Source organism: Trichosurus vulpecula, chromosome 4 (genome assembly GCF_011100635.1).
Source record: "Trichosurus vulpecula isolate mTriVul1 chromosome 4, mTriVul1.pri, whole genome shotgun sequence".
Lineage (NCBI taxonomy): Eukaryota > Metazoa > Chordata > Mammalia > Diprotodontia > Phalangeridae > Trichosurus > Trichosurus vulpecula.
Genome location: NC_050576.1, coordinates 221108243 through 221125475, shown reverse-complemented (window position 1 = coordinate 221125475; position 17233 = coordinate 221108243). Strand labels below are relative to the sequence as shown.

At 42.6% G+C, this 17233-nt stretch overlaps 2 protein-coding genes across 3 annotated transcripts in view; one reads left to right on the top strand and one right to left on the bottom strand.

Moving 5' to 3' along the window:
• PGS1 (phosphatidylglycerophosphate synthase 1) overlaps positions 1 to 8110 on the top strand; it is a 44863-nt gene extending 36753 nt beyond the window's left edge. Inside the window, exons 9-10 of one of the 2 annotated variants that reach the window (XM_036755902.1) lie at positions 2895 to 3037; positions 7430 to 8110. In XM_036755902.1, the coding sequence (XP_036611797.1) occupies positions 2895 to 3014 (120 nt within the window). In that variant the 3' untranslated portion in view covers positions 3015 to 3037; positions 7430 to 8110. Of the gene's footprint in view, positions 1 to 2894; positions 3038 to 7340 lie in introns of both variants that reach the window. The other variant, XM_036755901.1, reaches the window with a different exon arrangement.
• The window catches only part of DNAH17 (dynein axonemal heavy chain 17), a 258405-nt gene continuing 248417 nt past the window's right edge, over positions 7246 to 17233 (bottom strand). The window contains exons 74-80 of the mRNA XM_036755900.1: positions 16268 to 16459; positions 12163 to 12342; positions 11586 to 11768; positions 10858 to 11040; positions 9900 to 10043; positions 9050 to 9275; positions 7246 to 7522 (exon numbers count right to left, since the gene is read on the bottom strand). Of these exons, the coding sequence (XP_036611795.1) occupies positions 7275 to 7522; positions 9050 to 9275; positions 9900 to 10043; positions 10858 to 11040; positions 11586 to 11768; positions 12163 to 12342; positions 16268 to 16459 (1356 nt within the window). The 3' untranslated portion in view covers positions 7246 to 7274. The remainder of the gene's footprint in view (positions 7523 to 9049; positions 9276 to 9899; positions 10044 to 10857; positions 11041 to 11585; positions 11769 to 12162; positions 12343 to 16267; positions 16460 to 17233) is intronic.

Sequence of the window (17233 nt, the reverse complement as noted above, 5' to 3'; positions counted from 1 at the left end):
GAAATGCCCCCCACAATGGCATTGTAACCTCTATCAGCTGACTTCCTCTTGCATCTGTGTTGTGGAGCCTGTGAGGAAACTCAAGTGTTTCTGGTAATTTAATTGAAATCTTGGCTGCTTATTCATTTTGAAAGCATGAAGCTGGAGCCCAGTCTGTGGAGAGCTCTTCAAACCAGCCCCTTGAGACTAGAGCTGGATTCTGTGTCATCAGCCCCAGCCAGGGATTTGGACCCTGGGAGCAACACAATTAGAAGGCAGAGCTGAAGTAGGGTCCCTCTGTTTATCTGAAACCATTGCATCGTCCCTGGGGCAACAAACTGTTTCATGCTCAAGGAAAAAAAGGTCAGAAAGGATATATAATAGATTAATAAAAGGAAGAAATTAGGTTAGGCTTTACGCTTTTGTCAGGTTCTTATCCTGAAAGGGAAAGAAAAATAACTGCGCTTTAATCCCAACCCCCAAGATTTTAAAGCACTCATGGGTTTCTGTTTTCTGTGGCTAGGGTTGCTCTCAATCCTGTATTCATATTAAGTTGCTGGAGTCTTCTGATCTAGAAATAACCCCTATCAAACCCTCCCTAGATGGCTGGGTACTCAATTTCATGAATGTTTAGGTACTAGGCTGGGTAATGTGAAGCTATAGGGCCCGGGGTTGGAGAGGGTAGAAGATGTAGAAGAGAGATTTCTTGCCCTGAAGATGTTTATGGTGGACTGGAAAAATAGCATTTCTGTATGTTTTTTTTTAAGGGGAAAAAATAGTTTTGTACATGAGGTTAAACTCAAGACGATCATAGACAAAAAGGTGACATCCCACTGCTATCACCCATCTCTCCAAAAAGTTTATACGGAACATTCATCCAGTTAAAATCGCCTCACTCTCTCTCTTGAAATGTCATCCAGGCTCTTCCAAGACTACCCTGGACTGCCAATCTGTCTTGGAATGTCCTCAGAGGTCTCCATCAGTGATTAGAAGACAGGATAAAACCTAAATTCTGTTCACATGGCAGGGGAAAAGAGAAAGGGGGAAACTATTCAAACTTCCTCTTCTTTGTGACTTGTTGTCACCTCCTCCTCTTCCTCAGAAACTGCCCTGGCCTCCAAAGCTTCTTTGGCTTCTGCCACCAAAGCCCCCTGGGCAGCCTCAGCCACCTCCTTGGCCTCCAGAGCCACTAGCCTTGGCCCAGGTCAGGGTTACTTTGTTTCTGTCAATCTCCCCATCCTTCATGGCTTCTTTCACAACTTTGGTGTCTTCCTGAGTTGAAGTCCACAAAACCAAACCCTTTTCAAGACCGTCTCCCTGTCTGTGACTGTCCTTGTGCCCACAGAGCCATGAAATAAATCTTTCAGTATTTCTGCCATTATGTCTTGGGGCAGGGCTTTGGGGTTGCATTAGCGGCTCTCTGTCCCTTCAGCTCCAGCCAGATGTCTCTGCCTTCCATATCTGTCATTACAAGAAGTCATACTTTTTGCATCTTCCACAGAGGCACATTCAATAAACTTGTACCCTTTAAGTTGGCCTCAGTTGTTCTGGGGCAAGCTGATGAATGTCTCTTTCTTATACACTTCCTGCAGAGTCCTGTGGCGCTATGGGCAAGGTTGTTCAACACCAGGGTCTTGGAGTCTGCCAGCTTGCTGTTGTCCCACCCTGGGAATTCTTCCCACCTCTAGAGTTCTCTTGGCCTTAGGTTTTCTGCCCTGTGTAGTCCAGAATGAGCATCCCAGCCATCAACCTCAGTTTTCTGCTTCTCTTCCAAGGCCTTGTGCACATCTGCTTCCATCTGAAATTCAACATAGGCCATTCCATTGGCAGTCCCATCCTTGGTGCAGACCTCAAGTGCCTCTTCAGACACTTCCTTGAGCTCCTCTTAAATTACTTTATATGACAAATTCTTTACAAAGAGTGTCCTCGCATCTTGGGTCTTGTTTTTTTTTTTGTTTGTTTTGTTTTTTTGTTTTTGCTTTTTCCAGCTTTATTTCAGAGCCAAGCACTTCAGAGCCACTAAGTTCCAGAGCAGAGCCTTTTCCATGTCTTCAGCAGATTCAAATTCCACTTAGCCAACTTCCTGGGGGTGCCAGTGCAGGTGTCCAACAGTAGGGTCTTTTTTTTTTGCAAAGAAGTCCATAATGCTGGTTTTTAGCTCAGAAGCAGTTTTGCTGAAGTTCAGGTTACCAGTGAAGAAACTGAAATTTGTCGATGCTTCAGTGTATCTTCAGTGACCAGCTTCTGTTTCTCGGCTTTCGGGCCTTCTCTTTGCCCATTTCCTTTTTCTCAGTGCTTCTTTCACGGGCTCTTCCTCTTCCTCATCTTTTGTCTTCCTCATCTTCATCACCTTCCCTCTCTTCCTGAGATTCCTTGGCTTTCCCAGGAGCAGCCTTTCCTTTGCCATGGGTGATACCGTAGGTTCTTCAGAGTCATCCTCATCTTCTTCATCCTTGTCACTCTCCTTCCTAACTTTGTCTAGATTAGAGGACTGTCTAGGTTGTTATTGAAACCTGAACACTGGAATCTTCACCAAGCCCGGAGACCTGGAAAAAGGCTCGCTTGAGATCATCACCTTGTCAGCAAACTACAGTTCACTGGCCAAACATGAGGCTCACTTGCTTTTTATCCCCCGCCCCCAAGCTAAGGATAATTTTTATATTTCAAAATTAATTTTTATTGTATTTGCAAATGTAAAAACTTTTTAGCTTACAGGCTCTTCAGTTGTTCTTTGCTGTCTCCTGTTCTAGATCATAATTGGAATTTTGTACCTGTTTTATGGTACCATCCTGAAGGTTCTATGCTGAATATTTGTTTATTTTTTAAAAAGAAAATTCTTGGTTGTGGCCAGTAGGCTGCTCTTGCTTGCTTGGTGCTAGGTGGAATTTGACTAATGCTGTTCTTTTGTTCTCTAGGAACAGGAGCAACTTTACCGAAGGTCAGGTTTGGTGTCATCAGCCACCTTTGAGCAGCCAAGTCGGTATGTCAAGCTGTGGGTGAAGATGGTGACTCCACTGATTAAGAACTTCTTCTGAGCTGAGAACCTTATGACCATTTGGTAGGTGAGATTTCTGCCCTTCTCTACTGAATCTCATCATTGTTTTGATCATTTCAACCTAGAGCAGAGGTTGGCTCAGTACAGTTTATTCAGAGACCTGAAGTCTTTTTGATCACTTCCCTTGGGTGAATCCAAAACAGTCTTTAAAAATTTGAGTAGTTTTCATCTACCTTGTTCCCTGTCATTGATGAGGGAAATGATAAATTTAAGAAAGAATGTTCTCATCTTCCAGCAAAGTATTTTACAGCATATAGTAAGTGCTTAATAAATGCTCGGTGCATTCTTGCTGCGGATTTCCTCTGCTGGAGGGAAAGGAATGGTTCCCATTAAGGTGGTAAGAAGAGAATTTCAACGTTTCATCTTCTGTCACTGCAAATTGGGAAAACAACCCTGGCTTGTTGCCGTGGCCAGCTGTAGCTAATAGCTTGTGAGCAAAAGGCACCTAAGGAGTCAGATCCGAGGCTAGCTTTCTTGACTTAGAGCTAAGGAGATGAGATGCTCTAGATCTGTATCAATTAGGTAATAGTAGTACTCAAAGGGACAGTGACCCTTGGTAGTAAGGGACCCTTTTCTTTTTGATACCCAGCTGTTAGTCACAGAACTTGACCAGAATAATAGTTCCAGGTTTTATCTGGGTTTAATCTCTTCTTAATCTGATCTTTGGTTTGGACTCTAATCCTTTCAGAATGGGTTCTAGAAAGAGTGTGTTGCTGGGGGACTAGCTATTATCCTTCGTCCCTCTAGCTGTTAAGTATTCTGGTATCCAGTGGCTTTGCTTTTTACTTTGACATTTCCCAGTAATAGATTTCAGGCCAGGGTGATACCACTCCCCCTCCCCATCAAATACCCCTAAAAGCCATGCATATTTGGTATATGGTGGAGCCTGCAGCTACCCCAGAGCAACCATGCACCATTTGTCAGGGGTAGGCTTCAAAGTAGTTATTAAATTATCCTGTAAGACAACGAGGCTGGAGAAACCAAAGGAATGTACAGAGGCAATAAGGGGCTGTGGATAGAGACCTTAGATAAACAGGTTTAGCATTCCTTTAGATCATGTGGGACTAATGTCAACACTCTTGTGACATAGCTGCAGTTTAAGAAGTCTGCAGTTCTGGCTTCATGTCCTGACTTTATGCTCTTTGTTCACTGACCTCTCATCAAGAAAATCTCTGCCCTAGGACAGTGACTCCTTATACTAGAAAAATCAGAAATGAGCACTGTTAAAATCAGTCACAGAAAAACAAATTCTCGGTCACCAAAGGAGTTAGTTTTAATTTGCAAAACAGTTTCCTTTCTAATACTGGTTTTACTTTAGGCATTTGATCTCAGCTTTAAAGCTGAATCATCCTCTGAAACATTTGGAGGTAATTTGGTCAGCTGGCCACACCATGCTGGGTGGGACATCTGCCTATACCTTATCTTTGCCTAGGTAAATGCAAAAAAGACTAGCATTTTCCCCTTTTGACACCAGAAGGTGTCCAAATTACTCCAAAATACAAAGTACAAATTATTCCTCCTACTTGCAGCATAGAGAGACTCTTACAGAATTTCAGAATTGAAAGGGACTTCAGAGGCCACTGAATCCAATTTGGACTTTTTCTGGAAGACTTCCCACTACTTTCCAAGTCAGTCCATTCCATTTTTGGAAGGGTCTAATAGTTATGAAGTATTTCATTATACTAAGCCTAAATCTTTTCCTTTGCAAATCTGTATCAGTTGTTTCTCTTTCTGTCTTCTGGGGCCAAGGCAGAACATATCTTATCCTTTTTGAGACAGCAAACACTGTAAGCCAGCTGTCGTGCACCCTGAATCTTCTGTTTTCCAAGTTAAACATATCTAGAACCTTCAACCAATTATTATGTAACATGAATTTGAGGCCCTTCTTGGTTTCCTTTCACTTAATCATTTCCTCCTGAAATGTGTCCAAGACTGAATGTGATACTCTAGATGTGATCTGGCTGTGGCAGGGTACAACAGGACTTTCTCTACTATTTGAGGATGCCATGCCCTTCCTAATGTAGTTCTTCCTTTTTGTAATAACAGAGCTGACACTATTCTAAATGCATTGATTATCTCAATCTTGTGAGGTGGGTGCTACAGATACATAGACATAGGTATCTATCACTACCTCCATTTTACAGATGGAGTTAAATTCAAAGGTGGGATTTGAACCCAGCTTTCCCCTGACTCTTAAGTCCAAAGCAGTAACCACATAGGAACTAGAATCTCTTGCTACTAAGCAGGTAGGGAGAGGATGTGTAGGCTTGACCACATTTGTTTGCATGTTGTCCAGCTTGGCATGAAAGGTCTTTGTACCCCTACATAGTTATTCCAGATTCAGTTTCCCTTACCACTTATTCATACAGGATAGTTTTAAGTACTTAACTATTTGAGAGTACTTAGAGGAAAAAAATGGTGATCTTAGAACTCTAAGCCCAAGTCATAAGACACCAGACATCCTCAGAAGACTCTTCTTCATTCATCTTTTAAAGCCTTCCACACAGTTGACGGTGACCTTTTCTTATCTCACATTTACGCCAGATTCTGTGACATACATGTTACTTGAAGATCACTTTTCATTCATGACCTGAAAATTTCTCTAAACTGCTCATTAGGTATTCTTTAGATCTTTTCTAGACCTACCTTTTTCTTATAGCTTTCCCATCTAATACCTCCTCCTTTCTTCTCTACTTTTTTAAAGTTAGCTTTTCCTAGTCAGATCTCTGGCTTTCTGGGCAGCATTACTTATGACTGTAAGTAGCCTGGGTCTCTCATGTACACCTTTTTGTTACCCCCCCCCCCCACTCCAGTATGGAACAACATAGGCCAGGGATTGTCTCCTTTTGGGTAGAAAGACAGACTCTGAAGACAGTCATTTGTGATTCTAAATAAAAAACTGCTACACCTTATCTAGCTGGCTAGTGAGATGTGGTGCTGCATCTTACCATTCAGCTTGTAGTCATCAAATTTATTTTCTGCAGTGCTTTAATAATTTAGTTAATTTCCTCAGACTGAATAAACGTCAGTGTAAAGTAGTCATTTTTGTTTTAAATAGGAATGAACTTCGATAGGTGACTTGCCCGAGACAACTCAGCTAATTAATGCTGAAACTGGATTTGGAACCCAGGCCTCAAGTCTGAATCCATCATCCCTACCTCCCAACAGAATACATGTTACGTTACCTTTCAGTAGGGTAGTTTTAGTGCAGATGACTAGTCATAAAACAAAATGCTTGTGTAAAGGCCTCTTGAAGGAGATGGTACTTGAACCAAGCCTTAAAAAGACAAGGATTCCAAGAGGTAGAGAGAGGTGAGGAGCAGGAGCTTCTCAGGCATTGGGAAAATCCACGTGAAAGTGAGAGATGAAGCATCCTGTATGGAGGAATGGTAGGTGGGCCATTTTTGTGGGAGAAGAATATGGGAATAGTGTATGATTGGGCCTTGAAAGCTCTGGTTGGAGACAGACTATGAAAGGCTTTAAAATGCCCAAGAGTAGTTTTTATTTTATGTTGGAGGCGGTGGGGAGCCATTGAATCTTTTTGAGAAAGGGAGCAGTGATTAGGATTATCAATTTGGTACCTGTTTGGAACATCATGCTTACTATATTCAGTAAGGCAGGGAAATATATGGTATAGCAGTTCCATCAAAAATGGTAAATGAAAGTATAGTTTTGGACACAGAGTTTAAGTTATTTTGAAACAACATTTTCATAGAACAGCCCATCCCCAAATGGTGTACAGTAAGAACAGGAAGGATGGGCTCCCCAACGTTTAACAGATCTAGGAATAGTCAGAGTAGGGACTGGCTACTGCTGCTTGTTTTGTGATCCATGGCCAGAGAGGGCCGTGTTTAGAGACAAACCCAAGGACTTCTGGGAAGTCAAGACCATACTGTTGTTTTCCTTTGACTGCTGGGAATCAGCTCCCTTTCCCCAGGTAGCCTATTTCTGGTGGCTTTCAGGGCTTGAGCTAAAGGTAAATGCAAGTAACCAAGATGATCATGACTAATGGTGTGAATATTTTAATCTGATGCCCTCCTCTCCCAGTTAGCCCAGATGTTCTTTGCTGCAAAATAACTTGATTATTTAAGGGAAAAATAAAAAGCAAAACACCAAAAACCACATGAATCTTATTTTAAAAATACAAGTCGTGAGGCTGAGCTTCTGAATCGGAATTGTGGTTAGGCCATTACTCTGGCACAGGGTTCATGGGCAGTGTATGTAGAATCCAGCGAGAAAGTTAAGCCTGTAAAAGCAATGCAACCGCTGCTAGAATCCACTTAGCTGCTTTTTCTTTGGTCTTCAGGTTAAAGGTCCAGACATACGTGGGTCCACGGATTCGGGTTTTGTAGACAGGACATTCATATATGTTCTTGGTGTCCATACGGTCTACAGGAATGGCTTTGATGAAGATGACGGGCATGGGTGGTGTTAACTCCTTCAGCCGAGCTTCTGCAATGACTCCGCTTTGGGTGTCCCAGCGAGCCCCTGCAATCAACAACATGGCTCCGGCTCAGGTTTCCCATTTGGTGTGCTGGCAGTAAGTCAGGGGAAGGGAGAAAGGGAGAGAGGCCCTGCCTTTGCCCCTTCCTGCCCTTGGAGAAGTGCTTATGGGACAGTCTTGGCTCCTGCAGAGTAGAGGCTTTTTGCCAGGGCTTGAACTGTCACAGAAACAACTAAAAATGGAATTTGCTAAAAATAGGGTTTCATAGGGGTAATTACGTGCACGTTACAAGTGACTCGCTTATCCCACTGTGCACTCAGGAATTGCTTAACACAAAAGCTGCGGATGAATGAAGTTCCTTGAGTTTCATCTATTTAAAACTAGTACTTTCAGAGCCTGATCCCTCAGCCTTCTCTTTGCTATGGCAAGAAATCATAGCTGTAGCTGAAGATTATTGGAGACCTTCATACTTCATGTCTGTCTTGTGTGTATATATACATTCTACATAAAATATATATATTATTATTAAAGGGATATGCTTTTAACCAAACTATTATTTCTACTCATCCTATTTAATGATGTTTATATTTCCTGCCTGAAATTCCAAAATAAATACTGACAAGTGGTTGCAACTGTGCCTTTCTTCAATGATTTGGTAAATGCCCCCTTTGCTCCTATTGGCATTATACTGACATTTTCCCAGAATTAAGGGATAAAATTGGTCATTCATCAGTCGCTGGGAGGGAGAAGAGGAGGAGAGGGTTTGGGGGTGGGATGCGGTGTAGAATTATTGAAATTCAGCTCAATGAACCTCCAGGGAATGACGTGGCTGACCTCCTCTTCCCACTTGCCTTTTTAGAGAAGCTTGAACACAGCCTCTCTCCCTTCAGCCTCTTGTTTTCCACATGCATGGATAACTTCTTGGAACTTAATTTCAGAAGAGGAGGGCAATTACCCTGTATGTTTGGAAAAGACCCTTAAAGTCATCAATTAGGAGTCACAGAAACTTATCATTCTGAGCTCCCTGACCTCCAGAGCCTAGAAGGACCTTTTTCCTTATTGCTTTTCAAAAGATTTTAAACCATTCTTACAAAAGGGCTGTATTTTGCAAGAGGCAACATGGCACAGTGGCTAGAGAGCTGGCCTTAGAATCAGGAAGACTTTGGGTTCAAATCTTGCCCCTGATACATCCTGGCTGTGCTGCACTGGGCAAGTCACTTAGAACTCCCAGGGAGGGACCTAGAGAGAAAGTGCTTATGTGCATTGGTAGGGAAAGTAGCTTCCTGGGAGCTTTCTGTGCTAATGAAACACCAGATCTCTTGCAAAAAAAAGAAAAAATAAACCCAAGCCAAATGGAACGGTTTCTGTTTCTTCAGTCCTGTTGGAGTGTATTCTCAGAATCAGTTTCCCTTGTCTGTCCACCTCCAAGTCATGAATGAGACTGCATCTACTGAAAGCAACATCCACCCCTTACTGCTCCCAGACCCCAATCATTCCTTGCTACATGTCTCATCTGTTTGAATTGAATGGAACTCTTAAGAGTTTTGTTAGGTTGCAAGGACCCTTTTTACCTTCCATAAAGAGGCCATTCACATAGGCACCTTCCCTTGGAGGGGCAGTCATGTCGTCTTTGGCTTTCTTGGTCACTTCCACGGCAAGGCACATCTTATCCAGAGGCCACTCATTCTTCCTGGCCATGGATTGCATGATGGCTGTGAGGAAGGACTGGGGATTAAAGAAGCCAGCCAACCACACTGTCGTGGGCAAGGCAAAATCTGTTGTCCAAGCCTCAAGTTCCTGGAAGGAAACATGAAAGGAGACTTGTGAATAACCAGCGCTCTCCTTGGGCCTTACTAAGCAGAGGGAATGCTAGAATGCTTCTTTCCCTTGTCTTTCAGCCAGAGAGCTGAGAGGGCTTTACAAATAACAATCAATGAAGCTCTGCTGCCTTCCTATGTATGACGTAGGTTTACTGTTTGGCTCCATTTTAAATGAGGGAACGGGAAGAGAAGGGTCAAGAAGGGACTTACTTAAAATTGGAACCTAATTGGGTTAGATGTTCCAACCCAAGGCACTCGAGTCATCCTGCTTGGTGAAGCAGGGGGCTCAACCCTGCACACACTTTACTCTGTCTGCCCTTGATCACAGTGGGAAGGAATATCTCACGACATTCATGCTGGCAGAAACTGCTCTCCCTTCATACTTGTTTATTTTTTAAAGAGGAAATGCTTCCATTGTTACAGGAAGCCTTGAGGGTTGTGGGCCAGGCCCTTCCTGCCACGTAATGGCAAAGGGCTAAGACAACTGTGGTTTTGGAGACTTTGGAGGGAAACTTTCCCTCCCCAAGCCTTCTCCTAGCAGGCCCTTGGAGTTATAGCATTCTTATTCTTCATCCTGGGCCGAGAAGAAGAAATTACTCACCCTGATCCGAAGAATCAGGTCGGCATACCAAGCTCCCAGACCCATCATGGAGGGGTAGGCCCGAGCTACCCACGCTTCGGGAACATTGTCATAAAATAGTGAGTTGGAAAGTTCTTCCATGTCTGTTGTTATGGTTAATTCCCCCTAAGGAACCAGGTAAAGAGAGGCCGATATCAGCCGTTGCCGCCAGTTCTCATCATCACCTGTATTGCAAATATGACAGGTGGCTGACCTGTCACTATTTCACTTCACCGAAGGTGAGTGTGTCCTTACTTTGCTGTGGCAGCTGAGCCACATAGATCCATGAAGACTAGGGCGAGCCTGGTAAGTGCTTAAATATTGTACGTACATGTTTCTGTTCCAGAAATGGAGGGAAGGGAAGAAGCATTTATATAGCACCTACTGTGCCAGGTGCTCTGCTTTTTACACTTTTTACAAATATTGTCTCATTCAGTCCTCCCAACATCCCCGCAAGGTGGGCGCTTTTATCATTTTCATTTTACAGTTGAGGAAACCAAGACAGACGGAAGTTTAAGGGACTTGGCCCAGGGTTTATGTAGCTAATAAATGTCTGAGACCGAATTTGAACTGAGGTCTTCCTGACTAGGGCCAGTGCCCCAGCCACTGCACCACCAGCTGCCTCTGATGATTGCACTTAGGGTAAGAGGGCAATCCTAGCCTGCCTAGAAGATCAGTGATCTACTGGCTACCAGTTATGCTAGGCTTCTAAGTTCTCTGACTATGCACTTGATCCAACTCCATAGTATTTAGGATTCAATTCCATGTAGAGAGCAATAGATTAGGGCATGATGTAGGGGAAGGAGATAGCAATCAGCGGCCCTGAGATAAAGCTGTATTTTTTTAGGAACTTGTTTGTTTGTCTGGCCATACAGTGAACCATGCCTACTGCTGGGGTCTTCCCTAAGCCAGATCTTCACTTCTACTCATCTTTTCTCACCTTTAATCCCAGATTCAGCTCCTTCAGTGAGCGGCGCATTTCATTAGTCAGGATGTTCATTCTTTCACATTCTTGAAAGGCGACTACCACATAGGGCGTCTTTTCAGCTGCCTTTGACATGATCTCTGCCATATTAAATGTCTCCGGGAGCTTCTCAAGGATTTCATCCAGTACAGCTTTGACCTGCAAAGCCCCGACATCTCCCCATTACTGGTAGCTTGTCTCTAGGCCAGAGGGTCTTTGGTTTGTATTATTTAATTATAGTTGTGAAAGTTAAAAAAAAAATTCACATCTTTCTGTTTGTAAGGTCAGATTTCCTGACCAAAACGTCCATAAATCAGGGCCCCTGGAGGAAGGACAAGGAGAAGTCCAACCTAGGTGCTGCCAAAAGATGGTCAGTCCTTTGGTGTTCAACCAAAGCAGGAAGATGTTCTCCTTGCCTTTTCTAATTTTTAGGGTTTAGGAGGTTGGAGCAGAACTCATGAAGAGGTATTTGCATGTTTTTTGTCTATTAGAAGGTATCTCATTCCCAATTCCTGATTACCAAGGATCTCTAGGTGCTGCTAATGTTTCCTTAGTTATATTAGCATGAAGTGAGAGACCAAAAGGGGAGAGTTCTATAGCAACCAGCTTTTGGGCTTTTTGTGATTTGAGGACCAAGGGGTCAAAAGTTTCCCATTTGTTCTTTACTTCAATCTGGCTGAAATATTTGATTAAACATTTCTTGCCTTCTCCTCCCGAGACACTCCTGTCCCTCCTCCTGCATCAGACTCTTTGGGCTGCATTTCTAGAACAGTTCGGAATAGCTTCTCAGAGGTGACCGTCAGGAAACCAATTTCTGCATTGGGGTGCAGACCATACAAATAAGGACTCTCAGGCGGCAAGTTTTCATCTATGTATTCATGGTAACCCTGGAAAAAAAAAAGGTGATAATAGGATTTAAGAAAGGAATGCATTCCCAAATAGGAAGATGCTGGGGTACTGATGCAAGCCAAACAATGTGTCCCTCACGTTAATAAACAGTTTTTGTATGCGATCTTCCCAAACCCCAGTTCCAGCCTTCTTCACCAATCCCAAATCCCCATACCATTTATGGTTGCTCCCACTTTCCATTCCCTCTTACTATAGGAGGCATTTCAAATCTTAGGTTATTTTAGTTGCCCTGGTTCTTTGCTCAATTATTGATACTCCATTTATACTGAAAGGCTCTTGTCACAGAGCCCACCAGGGCAGCATTAAACTTTTTTGCTACTGTGTTGCTCATGTTTAATTTGTTAGCCATCCTTGAGGAGTGTGGCTACTCACTTTGTAATCTAAGTTGGGAGGGATCAAAAATCCAGGGGCCAACAACAACTCTCCTTCCAGCATTTCTGTTCGAATGTATTCTCCCAGGTATGTCCGACAGAGCCTGCGGTCCCAGTCATCTGTGATGTGGCCTCCGTACATAATTTCCCCGAAAAGGTAGCGTAGATCATCCCATGGCACCTAGGAGAGGCACAGAAAGGTCAGGACAGGAATGTTCACTTTTCTCCTATATTTTATATTTAATTTTCTTTATAATTGCAGTTAGATGCTTAATTGATGCTTGTTAATCGCACCACCTCTATTCTCATGGCTCTTCACATTCTCTTTAAGCTAAGTTGTCCTTGTTCTTCCCCTTCCTGCTTTGTCTATTTTACCAGCATCTAGATAGCTGCTTGCTTGCTTTCCTTTTCCCCCAAATTAGAGATTTTTGCATAGTCTTATTTTCCCATTGACCTCAGAGTTGCTATTTTCTATGTATCAGCCCAGTTCTGTACATAAATGAAATGCTTAAGCAATGAAGAGTCCCTAAATGTTAGCAGCCAGCAATCTCTATTCTGAGAGATCCTAATATCATTGACTTGGCTTTATGAGATATGGAAGATTTTGGTCATCTTTCCTGGTTACTACTTACTCCCCAGTGCATCTCAACTCCAAAGGTAAGTTCAATGCCAGGAATTGGTTGAATGAGAAAGTGTGACTGAGTGCTTTACTAGCAAAAGAGTCAGCCCCTGTGGGGAGCCTAAGAATTTATTTTTATAGGATCATAGATTTAAAGCTGGAAGGGACCTTAGAGAGGACACTTCCTCATTTTAAAGATGAGGAAACAGGCACAAAAAGTGAAGTAGTTTACACACACTGGGCCAGTGATACAGTGCCCTCCTGTCTTCCCCCGAAAGCATACATGAGGATCTGCTTGACTTAGAAAATTGCAATATTAACATTATCTATGTTCTACTGTATGTTTTACTTTGTTAAATATTTCCCAATTAAATTTTAATTTGGTTCACAGTGCAACAGAGGGCCAAACGTTTGCGATATCTGTTCTAGGTTACACAGCTAATAAATGGCAGAGCTGGAATTAAATACAGCTCCCCCACCCCAACTAAATAAATCTAGGGCTTATTTCACTAGGTGATTTTTCCTGAGTAGATTTGGAATTTATTTTGAGGACAGGGAGCTTGATGTCTACCCCAGTACCCAGCTCATATAAGGTATTTAATAAGTGTTTGTTTAATTTATTTTGTTTAATGTCCTGAGGAGATAGATAGTGAAGGAGCCGAGAAAGCACCAGGCTGGGTGTGAGGTCAGTCACTTGGGGATCTGGGGGTCAGGTGAGACCAGTGCTAAGTTTGTGCTCTGTCACCTGAATGCCACGCATATCCTCAAGTTATGAAGGGAACTTCAGATGAGTAAGAGGTGAAACAATGAACACAAGTCTAAAAATGATAAAGTAGAAAGAAGAAAAAAGTGATTTTTAGTGTGGGTTTGATGTACATTGATCAGTCTAGGGCCTGTTTGCTTTCGCTTTCCGGGTCCTTTCATCTGATTTTGATACCTTTTTTGGGGGGAGAGGGGAGGAAGTTAAGGGTAGAGAAGAGTGTGCTCATAAGTGGCTTTGATTTTTTTTTTTAAAAGTCTGCCTGTCTAGAATGTATTCCTTTCTACTTCCTAAAGAGAAAACTGCCAAACAGGTGAAAATCTTTTATTCGAACTAAAAGATGATTCTAAATTTTTGGTGATTTTTAGAAATTTCTGCTATGTGAAAAAGACCCACCCTTCCTCTGGAAGTTTTTCCAGGGTTCCCACAGTATCATGCTTTTTCACAACAGAGATGAACATCCCGCACTTCAGGCACTAGCTGTGTGACCCTGGGCAAGTCACTTAACTATTGCCTGCCTCAACTTCCTCATCTGTAAAATGGAGAAAATAATAATCATAGTACCTGCTACCTTTCAGGGTTGTTTTAAGGATAAAATGAGAGATCTGTAAACCTTAAGTTGCTATATTAATGCTAGTTATGATTTTAGCCCATTTCTGCCCAGTAAAATTCCTCGTGGGTAGGCTGCTTTGACAAAAAGAGAAAGAAAATGAAACACTTCTGATTTTTGCCTCAGTTTTTTTGTTTTTACTGTGAGATTTCTTTTCCCTGGTAATGTTAATATGAGTAAATTACATTAGAGCTTTAAGGAGATCTCTAGCCAACACTAGACAACACTAGGTAAAAAAATGATTGAAATTCAGACACCCATTCTTACACATCATTTTAAGTGATTTATCTACCCAGTACACAAATGAGATGAATTACTGTTTCAGCCTCCTCTCCCTGCCTTTGCACGCCCCCTAGTGGAGCCCTTGATCACTGTACGGCCCGAGATGGCCACCATCTGCCCTTATTTCAAAGGAAAAAAAATGGAGGGTAAGCAGGTTCTAAATCAGGGGTGGCATTTCTTGGGAGGTACTTTCCAGATAAGTCATTAGATTTAAAATCTCAGCCTTGAGACCTCAGCGATGGTGTGAGATTCTACAGTACAAATATGTGTGTGACAGTGAAGGCCTGACTTCCTTGGAACGTACTGTAGCTCTCAACGAGCATTGCCCTGCAGTTTAACTTCAGCCTCCAGGGGCTCTGCTTTGGGGTCAGTCTTGAGCAATTCCGGTGCTGAACTTCTCTGCAGTCAATGATCTCTTTACAAACATCACTAGGAGCTATCACCTCGGTTTCTCTTTTTAATACTCTTTAGCTATCTTGGAAAAGGATTTTGGTTTTTCTGCTTTTAAGTGGAAGGGGACAGAATGACTTCAAAGACCTCAGCCATCAATTATTGTTTGCTTTGGCATTTCTAAAAATGCTCATAGTGGAGAGTTGTGCTTTGTGCTAGGGGAGACATGAAGATGAGTAGGATAATCCTGGCCTTTGTAGAATTTGGAATGTAGCAAGGGGAGTGGCAAAACTAACTGATGAATTTTAGTTAAATGAATTTGAAAAGGTGAAAACTAAGTGCAGGGTCTGATTGGGAATTTTTTATTGGGAATCAAGACAAGCTTTATGGAGGCTGTGAAATCTGAGCTTGTCCCTAAAGGACAGGAAAGAATCAATAGAAGGTAGGAGGAGGTGAGACAGCCTGTAGGAGTAGAAACCATCATGAGAACAGGATGGAGAACAGCACACCTGGAGGAAAGTACTAGGAATTATAACTGGAAAGATGATACCTAGTTGCAAAGCCTTAAATCTAGGCTAAGGAATTTAAACTTTTGGCATTGGGGAAGCAACTCAAAGGTCTGAGCCTCTGCTCAGATGTGAGGAACATGGTGACATCGAGGCATAACGATAAGTCTGGCATGAAGAATGGTTTTGAAGATACCAGAATGTGGGAGCAATTAAGATCTGATAGGTAGCAGTAATGCAGGAAGGTAGAAATTTGTTGTTGAGTTGTCTCAGTCATATCTGACTTTTCATGACCCCACTTGTAGCTTTCTTGGCAAAGATACTGGAGTCGTTTGCTATTTCCTTCAGCTCATTTTAGAGATGAGGAAACTGAGGTAAATAGGGTTAAGTGACTTGCCCAGGGTCACACAGCTGATGTGTGAGGCCACATTTGAGCTCAGTAAGATGAGTCTTCCTGACCCCAGGCCCAGCCCTCTATCCACTGCACCATCTAACTGCCCTGTATTAATCAGAGTAGTGGAAATGGAAAGGAAGTGATGAATAGGATTTCTTTTCACGTTAGGACACAGACATCTGCTGTTGACTTACTGCAGAAAATCCCTTCAGCCAGATGCACCTGGTGAATATTTCCCTCATAGTCATTGTGTACTCTAGGGTAAGGATACCTTCAGGGTTGCCATGTGGCCTGATGTCTTCAGCAAAGGGCAGGAGCAGTTTCAGGAACCAAGGGTCACACTCGTGCCTTCTGCTTTCAGCTGCCCTATGCAGCTGCGTTCCTGACGCAGGACAGGGCTTGCCCTGATGTGGTGATGTTAACAGAAAGCTGACATGAAGTGGGAGAGAGAATAGGCATATAGATAACCCACAACCTCAGCAAGGGAAAATGATTTTGCTACCATCGCAGTGTGAGTTGCCCTTCTCAGGAGAGCCTTTCTTTACCTTGGGGTTTGCTTCCAGGTAATTATAAAGAACACTGATAGAGATGGTTAGGTCTCCATTGTTGAAAGGGTATATCCTGTTCCAACCTTGAGCTCCAAATTTACGCCTCTCCGCCACCACCGCGTGGAAATAACAGAGGGCAAACAGTATGCATTTAAATTCAATTTCCTTGGTGCACATTTCCAATGTATCCTAAGAAAGAAAAAGGTTAAAAAATGTCAGATACCAAGTTTTCATTCTATAGGTTTGGCTAAACCACCCTTCTGTAATAAGGTTTCAACAAGGAGAAAGAACAAAGGAGGTAGAATTTTGTTTGGGAAGGGCACCAAGGTATTCTGTCAGTAGAATCTTGGCCAAACACTTTACTAAGAAACTGAATGATCGGCTAGAGTGCCCAGCAAACCTCGATAATCTGTCTAATTGAAGGTGAAAGGTGGGATGACCAGTTTGAAGCAACTGGTGAAAAGACTGAAATAAAGATTTAAAGAGAAGGCACAGTTTTTCTTATTTTTAAGTACCTGGAATAACAAAACTCCAAGTAGCGATCCAGCTAAAAGTGCTCTTTAGTGTACCTACCTAACGGGGTTGTTGTGATGATCCAATGAAGTGGCACTACGTAAATGCTGGCTCTTATCATTGCTGTATTCATTGCTAATGAGTATAGAAGGTTCATTTCAATTTATCAGAATTGGGCAATTTTGGCATATAAAAATATGCCCCAGTGCTTTAAAAACACTGTCAAAATGAGTCTGACATTTTATTAGCATTACAATTGTGTTTTTGCCTTTCTTTGTATTTCCAGCATGAACTTAGTGCCTGGCTCTTAATGAATTCTTGTTGCCTGACTGTAATAAAACAGACTATGTGTTTGCTTGGCTAAACCTTTAACAAGTACTTTTGGGGGGGGGGAGACTCTGCAAAGCTTAGACTTAAACCCAGACCAGGACAACCCCTACTCTCCCCTGT